General features: G+C 41.2%; 1 protein-coding gene across 1 annotated transcript in view; it reads left to right on the top strand.

Annotated features, from left to right (window-relative positions):
* Positions 1-14,010, top strand: part of LOC310650333 (RNA binding protein fox-1 homolog 1-like) — a 35,808-nt gene extending 21,798 nt beyond the window's left edge. Inside the window, exons 3-12 of the mRNA XM_083379238.1 lie at positions 3,059-3,202; positions 3,606-3,659; positions 4,864-4,956; positions 5,246-5,306; positions 7,487-7,540; positions 8,451-8,586; positions 9,589-9,628; positions 11,462-11,538; positions 11,843-11,915; positions 13,393-14,010. Of these exons, the coding sequence (XP_083235364.1) occupies positions 3,059-3,202; positions 3,606-3,659; positions 4,864-4,956; positions 5,246-5,306; positions 7,487-7,540; positions 8,451-8,586; positions 9,589-9,628; positions 11,462-11,538; positions 11,843-11,915; positions 13,393-13,437 (777 nt within the window). The 3' untranslated portion in view covers positions 13,438-14,010. The remainder of the gene's footprint in view (positions 1-3,058; positions 3,203-3,605; positions 3,660-4,863; positions 4,957-5,245; positions 5,307-7,486; positions 7,541-8,450; positions 8,587-9,588; positions 9,629-11,461; positions 11,539-11,842; positions 11,916-13,392) is intronic.
* The last annotated feature ends 3,902 nt before the right edge of the window (positions 14,011-17,912 follow it).

Below are 17,912 nucleotides of genomic sequence, written 5' to 3'. Positions count from 1 at the left end.
ACTTGTGCGCGGCCGAGGCTTTGGTGCTTCCGGGATTGCGCGCACCTCTCCCAAGCCACCGCCGTCCGGAGACCTGCCGAAGTTTGGGGAGGTTTGGGGAGGTGCGCGCGCACCTCCCCAAACCTCCCCAAACGTCGGCAGGTCTCCGGACGGCGGCGGCTTGGGAGAGGTGTGCGCGATCCTGGAAGCACCGAAGCCTCGGCCGCGCGCAAGTCCTCGGTAAGCTCTGGGCAGTCACTTGCTTCGCGTCTCCTGAGGGAAGGGGGGGCGACTGGAGCGGGCGTGTTTCCTCGCCTGCTGGGCGCCGCGATTTGCCCGGGGAACGCGCAGGCCCGAATGGCAGCATGGAGCGAGGAAGCGGACAGCCAGGGCTTCCCCGAGAGCCGCGGCCACACAGGGTATTCCTGTGTATTCAGGCTTGCAAAATGGCGGATCGAGCCTCTGCTGGCGGCGGAGGCTTGCAGAACGGCGGATCGGCTTATACTCGAGTCACGAACTTTTTCCAGTTTTTGGGGGTGAAAATGGGGGTCTCGGCTTATACTCGAGTCGGCTTATACTCAAGTATATACGGTAATTCCTACACGTAGATGTTATGGAAAATCTTGCCTTTTGCTATCTGCTAATATTCTTCTGTGGAAATGTACTGCAAACACAGTTTTCTCAGTGTATTTGGCTGTTCAAAAGAATTAAAACTACTTCAGACTAGGGGCTAAATTAATTTATAAAGGCTAGGTGGCATTGCAAGCATGTAGGTAGGCATCCTGTGGTGTATTCTTCTACTTGGAATCTCATTGCACTTTTTACCATATACATACCGTGTACAGTATCTCTTTCCATTCATACACAGTTAGTCTTGTTTTGTGATTAATCTCTCATGCTGTAGCCATTGCTACTTGATCATATGACTACTGCTTTAAATAAACTGGTCCGGTTTGTGCATTATGTTTTGCTCAAAGGGGAACTTGCTTGCTCCTATAACTTTAGCCATCATGATATGTGAAAAATAGTTTACCCCTTTAGCATGATGTGAATCCAGCCAATTGTGTTTACCTCAATCTGTGTTTGAAGTTGTAACAACCCCACAAATCCTTTTTTTGACATGCCTGCTATTTTTTCTGGTAGGTGCATCCACAGGTGATCATGCATGCCCTTTATAGGCCGTGCCCTCTCATGGCTAATCTGTGGCAGGAATTTTGAAGACAAGTTCAACGTCCTTCCCACCCCTCGCCAGATTAATTGCTCTTCTGGCTCTTCTCTTCTTCCCCCAATCCTTCAGCACTTCTGACATTGCAAGACAGAGGCTGTGCACATTTGGTCTGTTCTCAGAATGCTGCATCGTGGAAGTTGCATTGTGGAATAAGAAGGGCCACCTGCATGGAGAAGAAAGAGATGTGGGTCTGGGTTGGTTCTCTGCCACCAGGCCCTCAGATCTTCTCCACAACTTTGTCATAAATTACATCCACTCAGCCAGTCTTGCTTCTCTCCACTAACGGTTTTCTGTATGCTGCCATGTGTCTGTCCTGTTCGCTAACCCAAGACAGAATGTTTGCTGGTGCATTGAAATATGTTCTCGGTGAATTCATTTTTTTTTATGTGTGGGTGGTGAAGCTTGCAAAGAAAAAAAAGCACCATTCCCTTTAAAGGGAAATAATGGATTTTATATTGAAATTGGGATTTGCAAGACATGAGGAAGAACTCTGGATTTCTCAGATCTCAAAGCCATTACTGTTAGATAAAATTAATGCGCAGTCATATATCTAGAGGAAGAAACTCTTACTATGACCCCATTCATGAAGTTAGCAATTCTATGGGTAGTTTTTAAAGGGCAAAAAATAGGCCTGAGAACCTAAAGTGATGGGAGTTTGGTAATTGTTTGTTCCTTTAATGCAGTTTCTCCTAGCTAGGGGGGAAAAACAACCATTCACATTATTGTGCTCAGCTAGCATCACTTATGCCTGTAGGAATTAGAGGTTTGATAAAATGCTTCCTGATGTTAGAAGATACACATGCACACAAAATATTGGTCCATCTGAAACATAATTAGGCTAGAAATTTTGCCTTAGATGGGCTACTTTTCTTCATTAGTCAATTGCTTGAGAAAATGGTCAAAAACCTAGGATCTTCCACTTGGATTCTTAATGATATCATCTTAGGAATTCTTCTTTGCAGTTTTATATATATGTAATTATTTACATTTATCTGTAGCTTCTTAGTGAATACTGTGCTATTTGAAAATTAGTGGAGGTAATAGGAAACAATAGAAACAATAGGAAAAAGGAACCAGGAATCAGTTCTGATATATCTTCTCTTATATCATAAGCCAGATGCAACCAATAGTCTAGAAAACATAGAAAGAATTAGGCGTTTTATTATCTGAGCTAAGCCCACTGAAGAATACCTCGTTGCACTGGCAGAAGGACTCATGCATTTGACTTTGCTCAAAGCAATCTTTTGTCCAATTGGTACCTTCCGAGAGAATTGGGACATTAGATTCCTGAAATCTCCAGCCATGTGGCTGGAGAAAATGTCAAGGATTCTTTCCTAAAACCCTAGAAGGGTCATTCTTTATGAGGAAGACACTTCTAGCTCAATAGGTCCTTAGCTTAAAAATAGTTTTCAAGATTCAACATGAGAATAGTGTAGGATGATGATCGCCAAGTTTTATAGAGGAGGGAAGGGGACTGCTGCCACCCTATGTAACTTAACCTTTATGGTTTCTCCTATATAACAAAAATGAGATGGGTGGTGTATAAAATAAATAAATAAATGCCAATACATTTATCATGGAGATACTGCTGTATAAGTCTTCCTTTTTCCTCATGGCATCTATGTTTCTTTCCATGAACTGCAGTCCTCATATTACAAAGTTCAGCATCTTCCCTTGTGACTGCCTCCAATTTGAATTGAATTCAGCCTCTTCTCAGACAAGTTCAGCCAACTTTTCTCACCCGTGGCTGAATTACAAAATTTGGAAGATCCCTCTCTTAGTGAATATGGTGAGAGTTGACCCAGGGATGTGTGTGATCTTGCTTTCTTCCCCTCCCACCCTTTTCCGTAGCAACCCGAAGAGGTCCCTGCACCTGAGCTATCTCCAGAGACAGAGGATGCAGAAAGTGAGGAGAACAAAGCCCAGCCAAAGCGCTTACATGTGTCCAACATTCCCTTCCGCTTCCGTGACCCTGACCTGCGACAGATGTTTGGAGTAAGTCAGTTCTACCCCATCCCTAAAGAGACTCACCTGAAGTCAATGCTGGGTTCCTTAATCTGTTCATTTATTTTTGTTTCTTTAGTTAAAAAAAACACACCAAATCTTGAAATCGGGAAGCACCAACTCATCTGAAGAACATTGGTTTGGGGGTATAGAGTGAAAAACAAGCATATATTTTCAACAAATACTGTCATATATTTTGGGCCCTATGTATGAATTAATCTCAGCCGAAGAACATTGGTTTTGGGGTAGAAAAACAAACCAAATAATCAAGCATATTCTTTCCACAAATATATGCCAGTATATAATTTGGGCCTGTATATGATATAATCTCTTGATAAAAACTGGGCTGTGCATTGTCATTCTGACAATGGTTGATTTTCTTCCTATTTTCCAGCAATTTGGAAAAATCCTCGACGTGGAAATCATCTTTAATGAGCGTGGCTCAAAGGTACTGTATGGAGAAGGGCTTCCAAAGGAAGGCTGTGGATTGTCTGTGCTCTCTCAGAGGAAAAGAAGTTCAGGATTTGCTGATGGCACTTGGCACACCCATCTTGCTTGGCAAGCAATGCCATTTCATTGCAAGGTCACATTAATATTAGGAATCCTAGTAATGCAGCCAAAACTTTTGCTAGTTATTCAGAGTTGCCTGAACCTCAACAGGGGAAGCAAATAAATTGGATGGATGGATGGATGGATGGATAAAATTGCCTTGACACATTTATCCACCTTATTGGAGACAATATGAAATGCAGGCTTTGTAAATGGCAAAATTTCTTTAAAAATACCTGAATATCAGGTATAGTATCTTTTTGTTGTGATGGTTTGATCATATAGAGATGGCAAAACAAAAATATAGTGGAAAAGTGAATGGGTCATCAGAAAGAGAATAACCAGAAAGTAATGGTTGTGTAAATTGATAAGCTCTTCACAGAGAAATAGGTGAGAAGCTTAATAAATAAAAGGTAATATATTTTGATTTCTTTGGCTTAGTATTTCTAATTCCAATGCTCCAAGGTTGCTGAAGTCAAAAAGGTCTCAGGATTGGCAGCAAGATCAGTAGAGTGAATTACTAGGGTTGAAATGCATTGGATTTGAAACAAAACGATACTTTAGAGTGCCAAGAGAGATTATGCCAGTCAATCAATCAATCAATCTTTATTTGGTCCTAGACTAGCAGGTAAAACACAAAATTCACAATTAATTAGGATAAAAGGGAAATGAATTGTTCTAAAATATCTAAAAAAGGTTAGAGTAAATGTACTGTGCAAACTATAAAACAATTCTTGGCTGTGGTCAAAGAAATAAAATCAGGTTAATCTGATAATCCTTTAACATAAATCAGAATACTTAGTGAAGAATGGAACTAATAATTCATGGTGAGCACCTATGTAGGGAGCGCATTACAGAATAATGTTTTCAAACATTTCAGTTATTCCTCCACCACATGTAGACACAGTCTCTGTTTAAAGGGGAAAGGCCATGTCTGCAACTTTTTGAAGCAGCCACATCTTTTTCCAGGATCACACAGAAACTACAGAAGACTCATTTTTTATCATTTAATCTGAAAGTCGCACAGCCTTCTGATTGTCTTTGCAATGTAAGTCAGTCTTTCCAGTTTGCTCCACAATGACACAGATCTTCTGTTCTCTTAGGGTTTTGGGTTTGTCACCTTTGAAAACAGCCAAGATGCTGACCGAGCACGAGAAAAACTGAATAGCAGTATTGTTGAAGGGAGGAAAATCGAGGTGAGAGTTTAATCTACGTATCACACAAACATATATCAGCCTACCAGTTTTTTGCTCAACATGGTATTTTCTACTTGGCTGAAGGTTCCCCTTCCAAGACTTAATGTTACACTTAACAGGGGAGCAGGATACGCTGTATGCAAGAAATACTGAAGAGATTTATTCATGAATTCAACCAAAGTCTTGCAAAGACTTCTTCAAAGTATAATGTTAGTCTGCCTTTCCTACTCTAACTAACTACATCTTGTTGCACTTTGATCTGACTTCCTGCTTTTTTTCTCCCATGCAGGTGAACAATGCCACTGCCCGTTTAGTCACCAAGAAACCTCCAGTGGCACCTCTGGTGAATGGTATGCAATGAATGCAATATGCTTGCTTCTAAATGCCATATTTAAAGCAAATAGTCCAGAGTTCTCTCACTAGAGTATGACAGCCAAGGCCTGCTTTTATTCAAGGCAGCTCTTTGGTTTTTCTGACTTCGTGGCATCTTTGGGTGGCACCCTTAGCAGGGCAAGTAAGTGCTTGGGGCTAAGGCAAGACACTGTGATTTGCCCACTATCTTCCCCCAGACTCCAGATTTCTATTTTAACCTCCAGAACCCCCAACTTTGGAATGGCAATGGTTTTTCTGCCTTTTTTTTCATTTTTATTTTTTCATTTAGGGGTTTTAAGGAATTAATTGATGTCTCATAAACTTTCAGAAGCTTAACCTCAAAAACCTTCCAGCTCTATCCCCAAATCACTAATTCTGATTTGGAGGAGGTTAATAAGCCAAAAGCATCCTTAATCATTTGCCAGGTTAAACACATCCATTCACCACTACTACCCAAAAACCTTGCAAAAACGTACTGAAAATTTTGTCCCTATCCAAACCAAGGATGTTATGATGTCACTGGCCATGACTCTCTGGGCACAGGAAGGATGTGATAATCCAATTAAATAAATAAATAATGATGATACATCTCCAGTGACAAGAAAGCTGCCAGTTCTGACTGACACAGTGCTCTATGTCTTTTTTATTTGCTCCTGTGATACACAACATACTTTATTGGACTGGTATAGACTTGTTCACCTTTATTATTTTTTTGTGGCTTAATATGTTATGCAAAGGGACGTGGTGGCTCAGTGGGTTAGGATGCTGAGCTTGTTGATCAGAAGGTCGGCAGTTTGGCGGGTCAAATCCCGAGTGCTGCGTAGCAGAGTGAGCGCCTGTTACTCGTCCCAGCTTCTGCCAACCTAGCAGTTCGAAAGCACGTAAAAATGCAAGTAGAAAAATAGGGACCACTACAGTGGGAAGGTAACAGCGTTCCGTGCGCCTTTGGCGTCTAGTCATGCCGGCCACATGACCACGGAGACGTCCTCGGACAAGCGCTGGCTCTTCGGCTTTGAAACAGAGATGAGCACCGGCCCCTAGAGTCGGAAACGACTAGCATGCATGTGCGGGGGAACCTTTACCTTTTTATGTTATGCAAATGCAGCCAGTTTGGGGGTTTTTCTTACTTTTGCTGGGTGCAAATGCTTCAGAAAGTCTCATTGTTCAAGAATAATGTGTAAACTCGGGAAATGATCTTGTTCAATAACCAGGTTAAGAATATCGGACAAACCCAGCTTATATCTTCCAGTTAGTTTTTTGTTACAATGGGGCTGCCAGGCTGAGCTGGCCATTGGTCAGTTCTTCAGAAGAGCCTTGCCAAGGTATAAAAAGGCCTCTGTGCTGAAGTGCAGACAGTAGGAATGGTTCTCCCTGAAAGACACAGGCTTCAATTGTCTGGAACCTGCTGCAGAGTCTGAGGAGATAAAACACATTTGATGTCACACTCGAAGGTCTGAGATGGACCTTCATCTATTGAAAAAGAAAATCCAGCCCTGTCCTATCCCAACTTTTCCTGATAATTAGAAACTCTGATATTGAGGAAGCTAAAATGCATGCTAGGAGAAGTTATTGATATGTTTTCTCTACCCTTGACATCAACCTAATACATTGGCCTTCTATATCCAGAATTCCTGGCAATGGCCATGTGGTCCAGGAGGTGAAATCTATGCATCTGGAAGGTGCCAAGGCTAAAAAAGGGTGGATTTAGATCCTAAGCCCTGCTATATGCCTTAGGTATTGCACTTTCAACTGTAGAGGCTTTATACATACCAGTGGGAAATTGTATATAAAGTTAGCAGAATAAACAAATAAATAAACAGGGCAATTTGTAATGGGCTGGGAATATTTAAGACCCGCAGGCATGCAGATTCCACAAAGGCATTATTTCAACCCTTGCATTCTGTGGCTGGCATTGATTTGCAATAGTTTCCAGGGCTGGAGTACTCCAACTAACGAGACAGAATTATTTCAACCAGCTGTCCCCATCTTTCTAAAACATACACATGTGCAAATGACTTGGCATGTCCAGTCAAGGTTGTGCAGGTTCTGGTAAGCTGGGAGAGTGGCCAGATATGCAGAATGATTGGCTGGGCAAGAAGAAATAAGCTAGGAGGTATATTGATCATCTGATCTTCTCTTTGCTTGGATGTCCTTACAGGATGGAAAATCAATCCTGTAGTTGGCGCTGTCTACGCTCCTGATCTGTACACAGGTTAGTGTGTTGTGTCAAATTGTAGGAAGCGACATTGGCATAAAACAAATGCATGTACACATACACACAGACTTTTGAATGCATACCAGTTAGGAATAAATGCTGTGTGAATTGCATACATGCATGCAGGTAGTCCTCGGCTTACAACCCAAGGTGGGACCAGAGCATCTATAGTCATCATATAACTGCCTCATTGTTCGATCTTTTTTGCCACAGTCATTAAACAAATCTGGCTTCCCCCAATGACTTTGCTTGTTTGAAGGTGGCAGGGAAGGTTGCAAATGGCCACCACGGTGACCCCCGGGTGCTGCAACTATAAGTACATGCCAATTAGCAAGCCCATATATCACAATCATGAGACTCCAAGGACTTGTGTGTGTGCATGTGCAAGAGAAAAAAGTATGTAACAATATTAGAGAGAGAGGGGGAGAGAGAGAGAGAGAGAGGCAGGCAAGCAGGCAGAGACAGACAGACAGATTAGAAATTGAAAAGTACTTTTTTTTCTAAAAGATTTGATCAAATGGTGGTATTTTCTTTTCTTTATTACCCATTTTTTTTTAAAATAAAATGTTGAAATGTTGACAGAAAACATACTGTCAGTAATCTTTTGTTGCACATCAGAGATAGACGTATCCTCCCAGCTTGTTATAAGAGGAGATCATCCCACTCAAATTTTTGGGATTATTAGGCCTAGTTTTTTTTACCCCAAGTTGAAACATTAAGCACACTTAATTTTGGCTGATTTTCTTTGTAAGATGCTCTGCCCCTTCCACTGGTAAAACTTTGGAGCAGAAAACAATCCCATTCATTGTCCTGATTAGTTCTATTTATGTTCCAAGTCTGCCTCTCTCATATAATGGAATGTGTATCTTCTTTCCCTGTTTCTGTCTTTATTGCTCCTCTAACTCAGTGGCAAGCATTCCTTACCCCATGATGGCACCTGCTGCTCTGGCTTATCGTGGGACTCTGCGCGGGCGTGGCCGAGCCACTATCTATAATCCCATTCGGGCAGCACCTGCCCCCACTCCAGTTCCAGCCTATGGCGGGTGAGCATTGGCAGAGAGGAACTCACAGGGGAATTTTGTTCTCTAGTCAACTCAAGTCAGTATGCAAATAAATGAAGTCTTCAGAAATAATAATAATAATAATAATAATAATAATAATAATAATAATAATAATAATAATAATAATAAAAAATTGGAAGGGACCTTGGAGGTCATCTAGTCCAACCCCCTGCTAAGGCAGGAAACCCTATACTATATCAGACAACCCTATACCATAACCCTATACCACAGGTCTGCAACCCGTGGCTCCGGAGCTGCATGCGGCTCTTTCAGCCGTCTCCTGCGGCTCCCGTCCTCTGCCATGTGCAGTCCCCCCCAAAAAAGTGGGACTAAAAAAGTTCAACCAATCAATTCAAATATGCAGGGTAGGTGCATATCTTGCCTTGGCTCCACTCTTCAGTCAAACCCTGTTCTGTGCATTCATGCATGTATGCGCATGCGCACACATTTTTTGTGGCTCCCAGTTTTTCCTTTTGTGAGGGAACCGGTTCCGAGTGGCTCTTTCACTGTTTCAGGTTGCTGACCCCTGCCCTATACCATATCTAGTCCAAATGACTTGGACTAGAAGACTTCCAAGGTGCTTTTTAGCCCTACAATTCTATGTTATATCTCATTTACTGAAGTGCAGTGAATAGATAAAAACATCATATATTCTTGCTTTTTTTCTTCATTTTTCTCAATAACTATCTGGCTGCAACAGAAACCTCATTCAGCTATTCTTGGGGTGGACATAGGAACATCAGAACTGGTTCAGCTACTATGAAGACTTGTAGTCTCTCATGCCAGATACACAGTTCTTCTTTCTGGTTGTTAAATGGTCAGGGAAGGGCACTCTGCACATGGCCAAGGTCATGTTTTGCTCCTCATATCTTATATAACATAATTAAAAGCAGCTTCTTAAGATGGATAACTTGTATTTGAAAGGGGTGGGTCTGAAGGGAAAGATATTTCCTGTTGCATACTGATATTTCTTTTTTCACCCAGCGTGCTGTATCCAGATGGTCTATACAGTTCTGACCTCTACGTAAGTTGTCCTCTGGGTATTTCTGAAAATTAGAATCCAAGGGTCCTGGCATGGGTGCCTAGCACCAACAGTCCCAAAGCAGAAAAGTATTGGTAGGGCTCACGATCCTTTTGCAGGGATAAGATTGCTGATCTTTGGGGCACTGAGTCAAAAAGTTACTTTGCGTAGGCCAACATCATGTGTATTCTTCACTTTCCAGTTTATGCTTCAATGCAAAAGTTAAAATGTAGGTGTCCATTCTGGCTAAAAAGAAGGCATGACATATGATGTTTCTTGCACTCAAATATGTTGAGTAGGCATTGGAAGGAGTCATGCAACCTGCTAAGTGCATTCAGAAAAACTGGCCAAGTTTCCTTCCTTCTCAGCAGAGAGAAGAGACGGAGGTCTCTGTAAACTCTCTTGGGTCATTCATCCAACAGCTTGAAAGACTAAGAAAGCAGCTAATCACTTTAATGCTCTTTTCCATGCTAGTGGTTCTTTTTTCTGGCATAATATTACAAACTAAAAGGCAGAGATCTGTATGAAATGGGCATGTATACCAAAGCTCAACAAACTTCAAACCAACTAGAGCCTACACATTTTAAAAGCACTCTGAAGCTCAGTATTAAGAGGCCACAACGGCATGAATGTTCATACCAGAGCTTAAGAAACCAATCAAACCAACATTGCAGTCATAGTCTTTACATTTATACAATCTCAGCAGCAGTAGTAATATGTGTCTGATGCACATAGCTTTGTATTATCTATTGCAAAATAAATCAACAGCACTGGCAGTCTATCCTACGCACATTACTGCTTTATTCTTTTTTTTTAAAGCAACAATTGGCTAGGTTTGAACCATGCAGCAGTGATTCCTTTTCACTACCACATTACTCAATCTAATCTAAATCAGTAGCAACAATAACCTAAATGATCCCTATGCCTCTGCTGGAGTTTTTCCCCCAAAAAACAACCCAGTCCCAAACCACAGAACAATTTTCTGGATGAGGTACTCAGAATTGTTAGAATGCTCAAGCAAAGCTCTACAACACAGCTGTTTTTTACTTTGAACTTGATCTAACATTGAACAGAACTCTTGAAACAGTTTTGTTTTGTGCTTAGAACTTTTTGTTTTGAAACATTATGCATATTCCTACTGCATCATAAGCAGCTCAGTCCCATTTTAATTAATTTGTTGATTAAGCCAAGTCTAAATAGGTGAGTAGGCCAGACTACAAGTAGTTCCTGATTTAAGATGGTAATTGAGCCTTGGAATTATGGTTGCAAATCATGCTAGCTGTTAAGCAGGTCACCATGTCTTTAAAACTCTTTTTACAACTGATTTTATGATCTTTATATGTATCACTGTGGTTGTAAATGAACACTGCTATTGTTAAGTGAACGCCGCAGTTGTTATGTGAATCAATTATCTGCAGTGGTTATTTTTTTGCCAGAATCCAGAAGTAAACACCAGTTTCCACCCCCCCAAAAAAAGTTGCAAATCGCAGTCGCATAGCTGTGGAACACTGCAAATGGCCTAAATGCTGGCCATTTTGCCAAGTACACAACATGCACTTGCTTATCACCGGAGAGTAAGCGGCTGTCGAAACTATGCAACTGAAAGTATAGGTAAAGATGGGAAAAAAAGTTATGTGAAAAAGAAAAAAAATCTCTTCAAGGCACAATCAGATAGGCAGAAAGACTGCTCAAAGTTCTCTTAAACAGCCCATTTCAGGAGCGGGGAAAAAAAAGATCCGTGGATAAAGTCCTGCTTTTCCCTAAGAAATTGGTGTGTGTCGGAATAAAAATAGACTGTTGGAATAATTTTTATTTTAGCCGCTGTTTGAATTTTAGGGTTATCCTACAGCGTACAGAGTGGCCCAGACACCAGCAGCGGCAGCAGCCACAGCAGCAGCAGCCTACAGTGATGGGTATGTAGAGGCTTGGATTAATTAATTGAGTCTGGTTTTTTTAAAAAAAAAAATCTATTGCAGGGGAAAGGATTCTTAAAGGGTACAGGAATTATTAGCACTGTCCTTTCCACAGGCAACATCGCAAAATTGCCAAGCTGCTAATTGATGAGTAAATTTTTCCCCCCTCGTTTTAATGTCCTTTTCCTAGAAAAAGAAGTTGATTACCCCAGTGGGGAAGCCTGTTGGGCAACATCTGGTCCACGAGCCTAAGATTTCCCCTCCCCCCTCCCCATCTTGACTGCTGGTGTTTTCTCTGATGCAGGTATGGACGGGTCTACACTACTGCCGAGCCTTACCACCACACGGTAACCCCTGCCTATGGAGTTGGTGCCATGGTGAGTCACTTCATGGATGGCATGCTACATCTTGGAAAGATAGCTGGGCAGGATCAATGATCATGCTGTCCAATCATCTGCTGTAAGCCAAGAACATCTGTACAACACAGACTAGTGATAGAAACACGGAGCAGATGAACAGCATCTGTCTTTGGTTGGAAAAGAAAACATTTGCACATTGAGAGAGGGCGCTGTGCTTCCTGAATCAATTACATTGATCTTAAATGGCAAAAGAGAAGGAAAACTAACAGTAAAAAACTGTGTAGTACATAATCATGCAACCATTGTCCATTAGAATTCGTGGATCTGAAGACTACAGATTCATGTGAGAAGAATAAAACTTTTGAGATATAAACTTACAGATCTATATAGTTCTTTTTTTCCATGCAATATAAAACACACAGATGTAACATTCTTTATCCATCTCCCTCAGGCTTTTCAAAGCCACAGCTCTTAGTGTGTGTTTTTATGAGTGGGAATTGGGGCATTTTTTGAAATTTTAAAATCTTAATACAGATGGTTCCCAAATTACAACCAGTCCATTTGAAATTACAATGGTGCTGAAAAAAGTTATTTGTGATTGGTTGTTGCACATAACAACCATTGCAGCACCCCTTTTGGTGGTGTGATCAAAATTCAGGAGTTTGGCATCTGGCATGTATTAATAACAATTTCAACATCCTGGGATTGCAACCTTCCTAGCCAGCTTCTGGCAGGTAAACTCAATGGGGAATCTGGATTTGGCTAACAGCTATGCAGTTCTCTTATCAAGTGCAGTAACTCGCTTAATAATCATGACAAGAAAGGTTGTAAAATCAGGTGAAATTCTGGTTCTAATTGTGGTGGTAAGAAGCTCCCTGTATCAAGCGAGGCATGTTTGTATTTCTGCAAAATGGCCAGCAGATGGCAGTGTTCACTTACTCATTGAGAATGTTTCTGTTTCATCAATGCTAGCCCACATTGCACAGGTAGTAGGATTCAGATTTGTCTGTTGAATTATCTTTACAGGGAAAAAGTCTTCAGTACTTTTAGAATGGAATCTTTCACATCTCCCTTGTAGGGAAATGCAGAAGTGTAACTTTTTTAACCTTGGTTCCTGTGACAGTAATGATGAAATAGTCTGAAATTATGTGTTACATTGATGAAGTAAAAGAGGGCATTAACGGGCAGCAGGAAAGTAAAATAGAGATTAGAGAAGATATTAATTTTTCCCTCAAAAATTTCTTTTGAATAGATCTATTCAGTTCAGGGAGGGTGGGAGTTGTGGGCCTGGGTCCTCTTTTATCAATTAGGTTTTGCCTCTTCCTTCTCCTTAAAATTCCAGTGCTATTGGCTGTGGTTGAGTGACAGGTAGAAAAGAGTTCTTTCTTAGAAGTTACACTGAAGCATTCCATGGCTTCTATGGCTCTTGGGTCTTTTATGTTTTGTCTCTAAGCCAATTCTCACTTCTCCTGCTTGCTTTCTCTCTTTCTGGCAGGCCAGTTTATACCGAGGAGGATGCAATCGCTTCACTCCATACTGAAGGACCAAGCACTGGGGCTCAGCAACCAGGAGGTGGCACGGATGATGGGATCCCGTGCTGAGAACCTTGTCTCTCTGTGTGTGGGTGTGTATGAGTCTGTGTATGAAGGAGAGAATTAGACCATTGATGTGGATATCTCCCACCCACCACTACAATACCCTGGGGACTGTTCAGGAATTTTCCTTGAGCCCATAAGAATTTTTAGCATTATTTACAATTCAGGCCTCTTCTGTATCTTCTGGGTGGGTAAAGACTAGCAGGTGGGCAGCACACAAAATAACAAAATGCAGATCAAATGGCAGATACGCAACCGTAGCCAAGTCATGGGTCTTGAGACCCATAGGTATCCTATTTCAGTTAGACTGTGGGGAACCAAGTTTGGGACTTGGTAACTCCATTTTATTTCTTGGATATCCAAAAATTCTCCAACCATTTAATTGGCTTCCAGTCTCTGTACTGGATCTGGTGCATTTTAAATCTGGATTGAGGCTCTTATAATTGTTACAGCCTCAGATAAGGAACTCTGGGATGGAAGAAGCACCACAGTTTCACCTGATCAAATATTCAAACACTGTAAAATAATTGATTTCCAAACTTGGGGGTGTGTGTCTAAACAATAGATTTACACAGTTTACGCTTAACACAGTTTCCCCAGAAAACTTGGGAACTATTATGGAAATTGCTGAAAATAGTCCAAACCCTCTCATGTTACACTTCCCACAGTTCCTGAGCGAGAAGGCAGAGTAGTTTTTCAGCTGACCTCTGAAGGTGACATGGAACAAGAGTGGAAAATAAGCCACTCTATTGAGATCATTGGATTCCAGCTCCAGTCATCTTTGGCCGTCGACTGGGAATTATCTGGAAGAGACCCTCTAGAGGGTCATGTGGTCCCTTGTCACTTAGATTCTTTTATAGTTCTCTGCTTTCTCCCCTCATTGCCTATCCTTTTCCTTCACCTTGACTGCTCTTTTATATTGTGCTCCTTCATGCTAGCTCTCGTCTATCTTTGTGTGTGTGTGCTTTCTTGTATTTCCAATCTGCTTTGGGTATCAGCTCATTAACAGAAAGAAGGCTCTTATTTTCTGTAAAAATGAAAATCAAGTTTTTGCTTACAAATGTTCCCTATTTTTATCCAGTTAAGAAAATATGTCAGTTCATTTTGGATATCCTTCCCCCCACCAACCCACACACAGAGGCCATGTGTGTGAAGAAACAGTTCTGTTTGCAGGAATGACACATAGCTTTACTTGCCTCAAGAGAACACAGCCTTATCCAAGAGGCAACTACTAAACAAACAGGCAGTGCTTTTTTCATAGTTCTTCAGTGCTTCTCCAGTGCAGAATCTTTTTTTTTTGTCTGAATTGAAAAGCACACTGCTCCCATCTCCCTATTTTCAACTGACTGGGCTGGCAAAAAGAAGCATCCTTCATTCATATTAAGGGCACAGGCTTGCTTGATAGGAGCCAAGCCAGCTGTGTGGCCTTTGCCTTCAAACATTTTGTCATTGTTTCAGTATGTCCAGCATGCATCAGCTGGAGCACACATCTGCTTAAACTTAGGCCGGCCATTTTGCAGCAGCACAGTCTACGGAAAAGCATGCCTATGTACAGTATATGCATTGTACTTGATGACATCCACCATTGCACCAAGTTTTCAACATTTTTGGAAATAATAACAATACAAACTTTTGCACTGCAATTTGTGTACTTAAAAAGACATGTCTAATATATTTTGGTATGAACTGTGCCTCATACTCCTCTCTTAACCATCTGATTTTAATCTTCTAGTTTTACCAGGACTGATTCATAAATATAGAACAATGAATGGGGAAGAGTTATTTTTTATATTAAAATGTGAACGTTTTAGCTGGAATACAAATAAATACTGTATTTGTGGATATACAGGAAAGATCAACAAATTAGTAATACTGGAAACTTGAAAGTCACTGATTGGGAAGTTTACATTCCCTGACATATATGCTGAATATAGATATATACACAGGCATGAGTGTTATTGAAACATTTCTTTTTTAAAAGAAATATATTTAACCATCATTTTCTCCTAAAGGCTGTTATCCCAAAGCAGAGTCTATTTCTGTTTGTGGCAATTTTGCTTCACTGTATTTCTGAATTTATGTTGCGGTGCCTCTCAAGTTCACAATGCAATATCTCAGGGAAAAACTTCTCTATATAGATGCTTGTTCTTCTTTCTGCTGTTTCCACATTACTGTAATAAAATTCTGGTTCTGGCTAATTTCTGTTACTCTGCCTCTTCTTCTTTCTTTTCCTCCATCTCTTTTTCTATTGCTGCATCCTTGCTCTTTCCCTTATTTAGAATGATGCTCTCTTCGCTTCCACCAGGGAGGTGGGGAGGGGATGGTGTCACGGTAGGGGCTTTCTGAAACGGGCAGGCTAAGATTGGAAATAGGCATTAATTTGGGGAAATGTGGATGAAAACAGAGAAAAGGCTAATTTTATTTTTAAAGCTGCCGAACAGTTTAGATAATGGCGATGGCAGAACAAAATAAGCATGTAACCTGTGAGAAGCAATGCATTTCTCAAGGTGTCTCCTAAAAGCTTTGCCTGCTCCTATTTAAAAATATTTAGTTTTTTAGTTTAGTTTTATTAAATTTTTATACCGCCCTTCTCCCGAAGGACTCAGGGCGGTGAACAGGGCATATAATAAAAATACAAAACTACAAAAGTTAAAATAGAATTAAATTAATGCCCAAGATAAAACAATAAAATATACAAATATTTAAAACCCAGATTAACTCCCCATCAGGCCAGGCCAGCTTGTTCAAATAGGTGGGTCTTTAACCCGCGCCGGAAGGAGCGGAGATCCGGTGCCATCCGGAGCTCCACCGGCAGTTGATTCCACAAAGCCGGGGTGCCCACAGAGAAGGCCCTCCCCCTGGGGGCCACCAGCCGGCATTCTCTGACCGGAGGCACCCTGAGGAGGCCCTCTCTGTGGGAACGCACAGGGCGGAGGGGAGTTGACGCCGGCAGCAGGTGGTCCCCGAGGTATTCCGGACCCATGCCATGTAGGGACTTGGCTGCTACTGCTCTTTGAAGACAGGAAATCCAATACAGTAGTAAAATCGGGTGAATCTTTGCTATTTTTAGAATGGTTTCTCATGAAGCCATTATGTAGTGCTGGTTTTTTTTTTGTTGTTTTTTTGCTGTATCTGTGTGTTGCCTTGAGCACCCCAAGACTCTGAATGTTGTCTTTTGATGAATCACGTTTCTAGCCTCTGTAGCTGTAAAGTTTGAACTTAGTGGGCAATTTTGTCTGAAATCTTAGTAAGCATAAAAATAAGAGGAAATGACCTAATTATTAATCAGATTCATATTCTGGCCAACTCCCAACCACTCTGGATACCTCACAAAAAATAAAATAAGGAAAATACAATAGTAACCAGTTGGAGAATTATGTGTATTTACACACACACACACACACACACACACACAGAGGGAGAGAGAGGGAGAGAGAGAGATTAAAAGAATCAAAGTTGGTTTTTTTCTACTTGACCCAGTTCACTATCCCCAAAAGCGAGTGGAGTATATCCATGACTTTGATCTGAAGTGCTATAAATGTGATATGAAGTGCTGCTGTTTCTGATTCCACAGCCTACGTTCCCCCTCCTAACATGCTGCTTTTCCTAAACTAATATTTTGTCTCACCCTATTTAAGAATGCCTTTTCTTAGTAGTATCGCAGGCTAAACTAAGTTCTCTTGTCTGACTAGAATTGATTTCATCTCAATGCTGTTGAAAGGCTGATCTTTCTCTTAGAACCCGTATGTTTCTAAAAAATTATTTCTCCAGCACAGTCACCCCTATTAAAGAAAGGGCCCCCCAAACAGTGGGTCTTTTGCATCTTGAGTTAACTGACTGCAGCAAAAATCTATTGCAGTTCAACTTACTGGTTATAGCTATTAAAGATGCAGGAGCCCGCCCTTCTTTTGTACCTGGCTATCGTAGTACAGACTAGCTATAGGAATGAGAAATAGTTTGTGTTAGGTTTTTCCCCTCCTGTGCTCATTTTGAATTGGGAGGGCATTCTTGATACCTGGTGTTCTCCCATTTGCAGGCTAAAATGAGCACAGGGGCACATAGTCCCTTCTGTCCTCTGGATTTTTCCCTCACATTGCTACATGTGCAGATCAGCATCACAAATGAGATTCAGGATGTTTTAAAGGCGTTACTGGAACAGAAATGCCACAAACCTCTGACATTTATTTCTGCCTAAACGAACATCGGGGAGATATTTGAAAAAAGGGACTCCTTACATTTAGAAATGCATTTTTGTGGTGACAGAGAATAAATTTCTATTTCCTTTGGCAATCTGGTTCTCCTCCAATGTTATAGTTTGAACTTCTTTGCATGCCTTTGCTTTCCATTAAGTTTTGCTCACCCTGAGGCCACATCACCTCATTCTTTGCTTTCCTCCACAGCTTCGTTCCTCTAATGCAGG

This window comes from Vipera ursinii, assembly GCF_947247035.1.
Source record: "Vipera ursinii genome assembly, chromosome: Z".
Classification (NCBI taxonomy): Eukaryota; Metazoa; Chordata; class Lepidosauria; order Squamata; family Viperidae; genus Vipera; species Vipera ursinii.
This window is presented reverse-complemented; position numbering and strand designations above follow the sequence as displayed.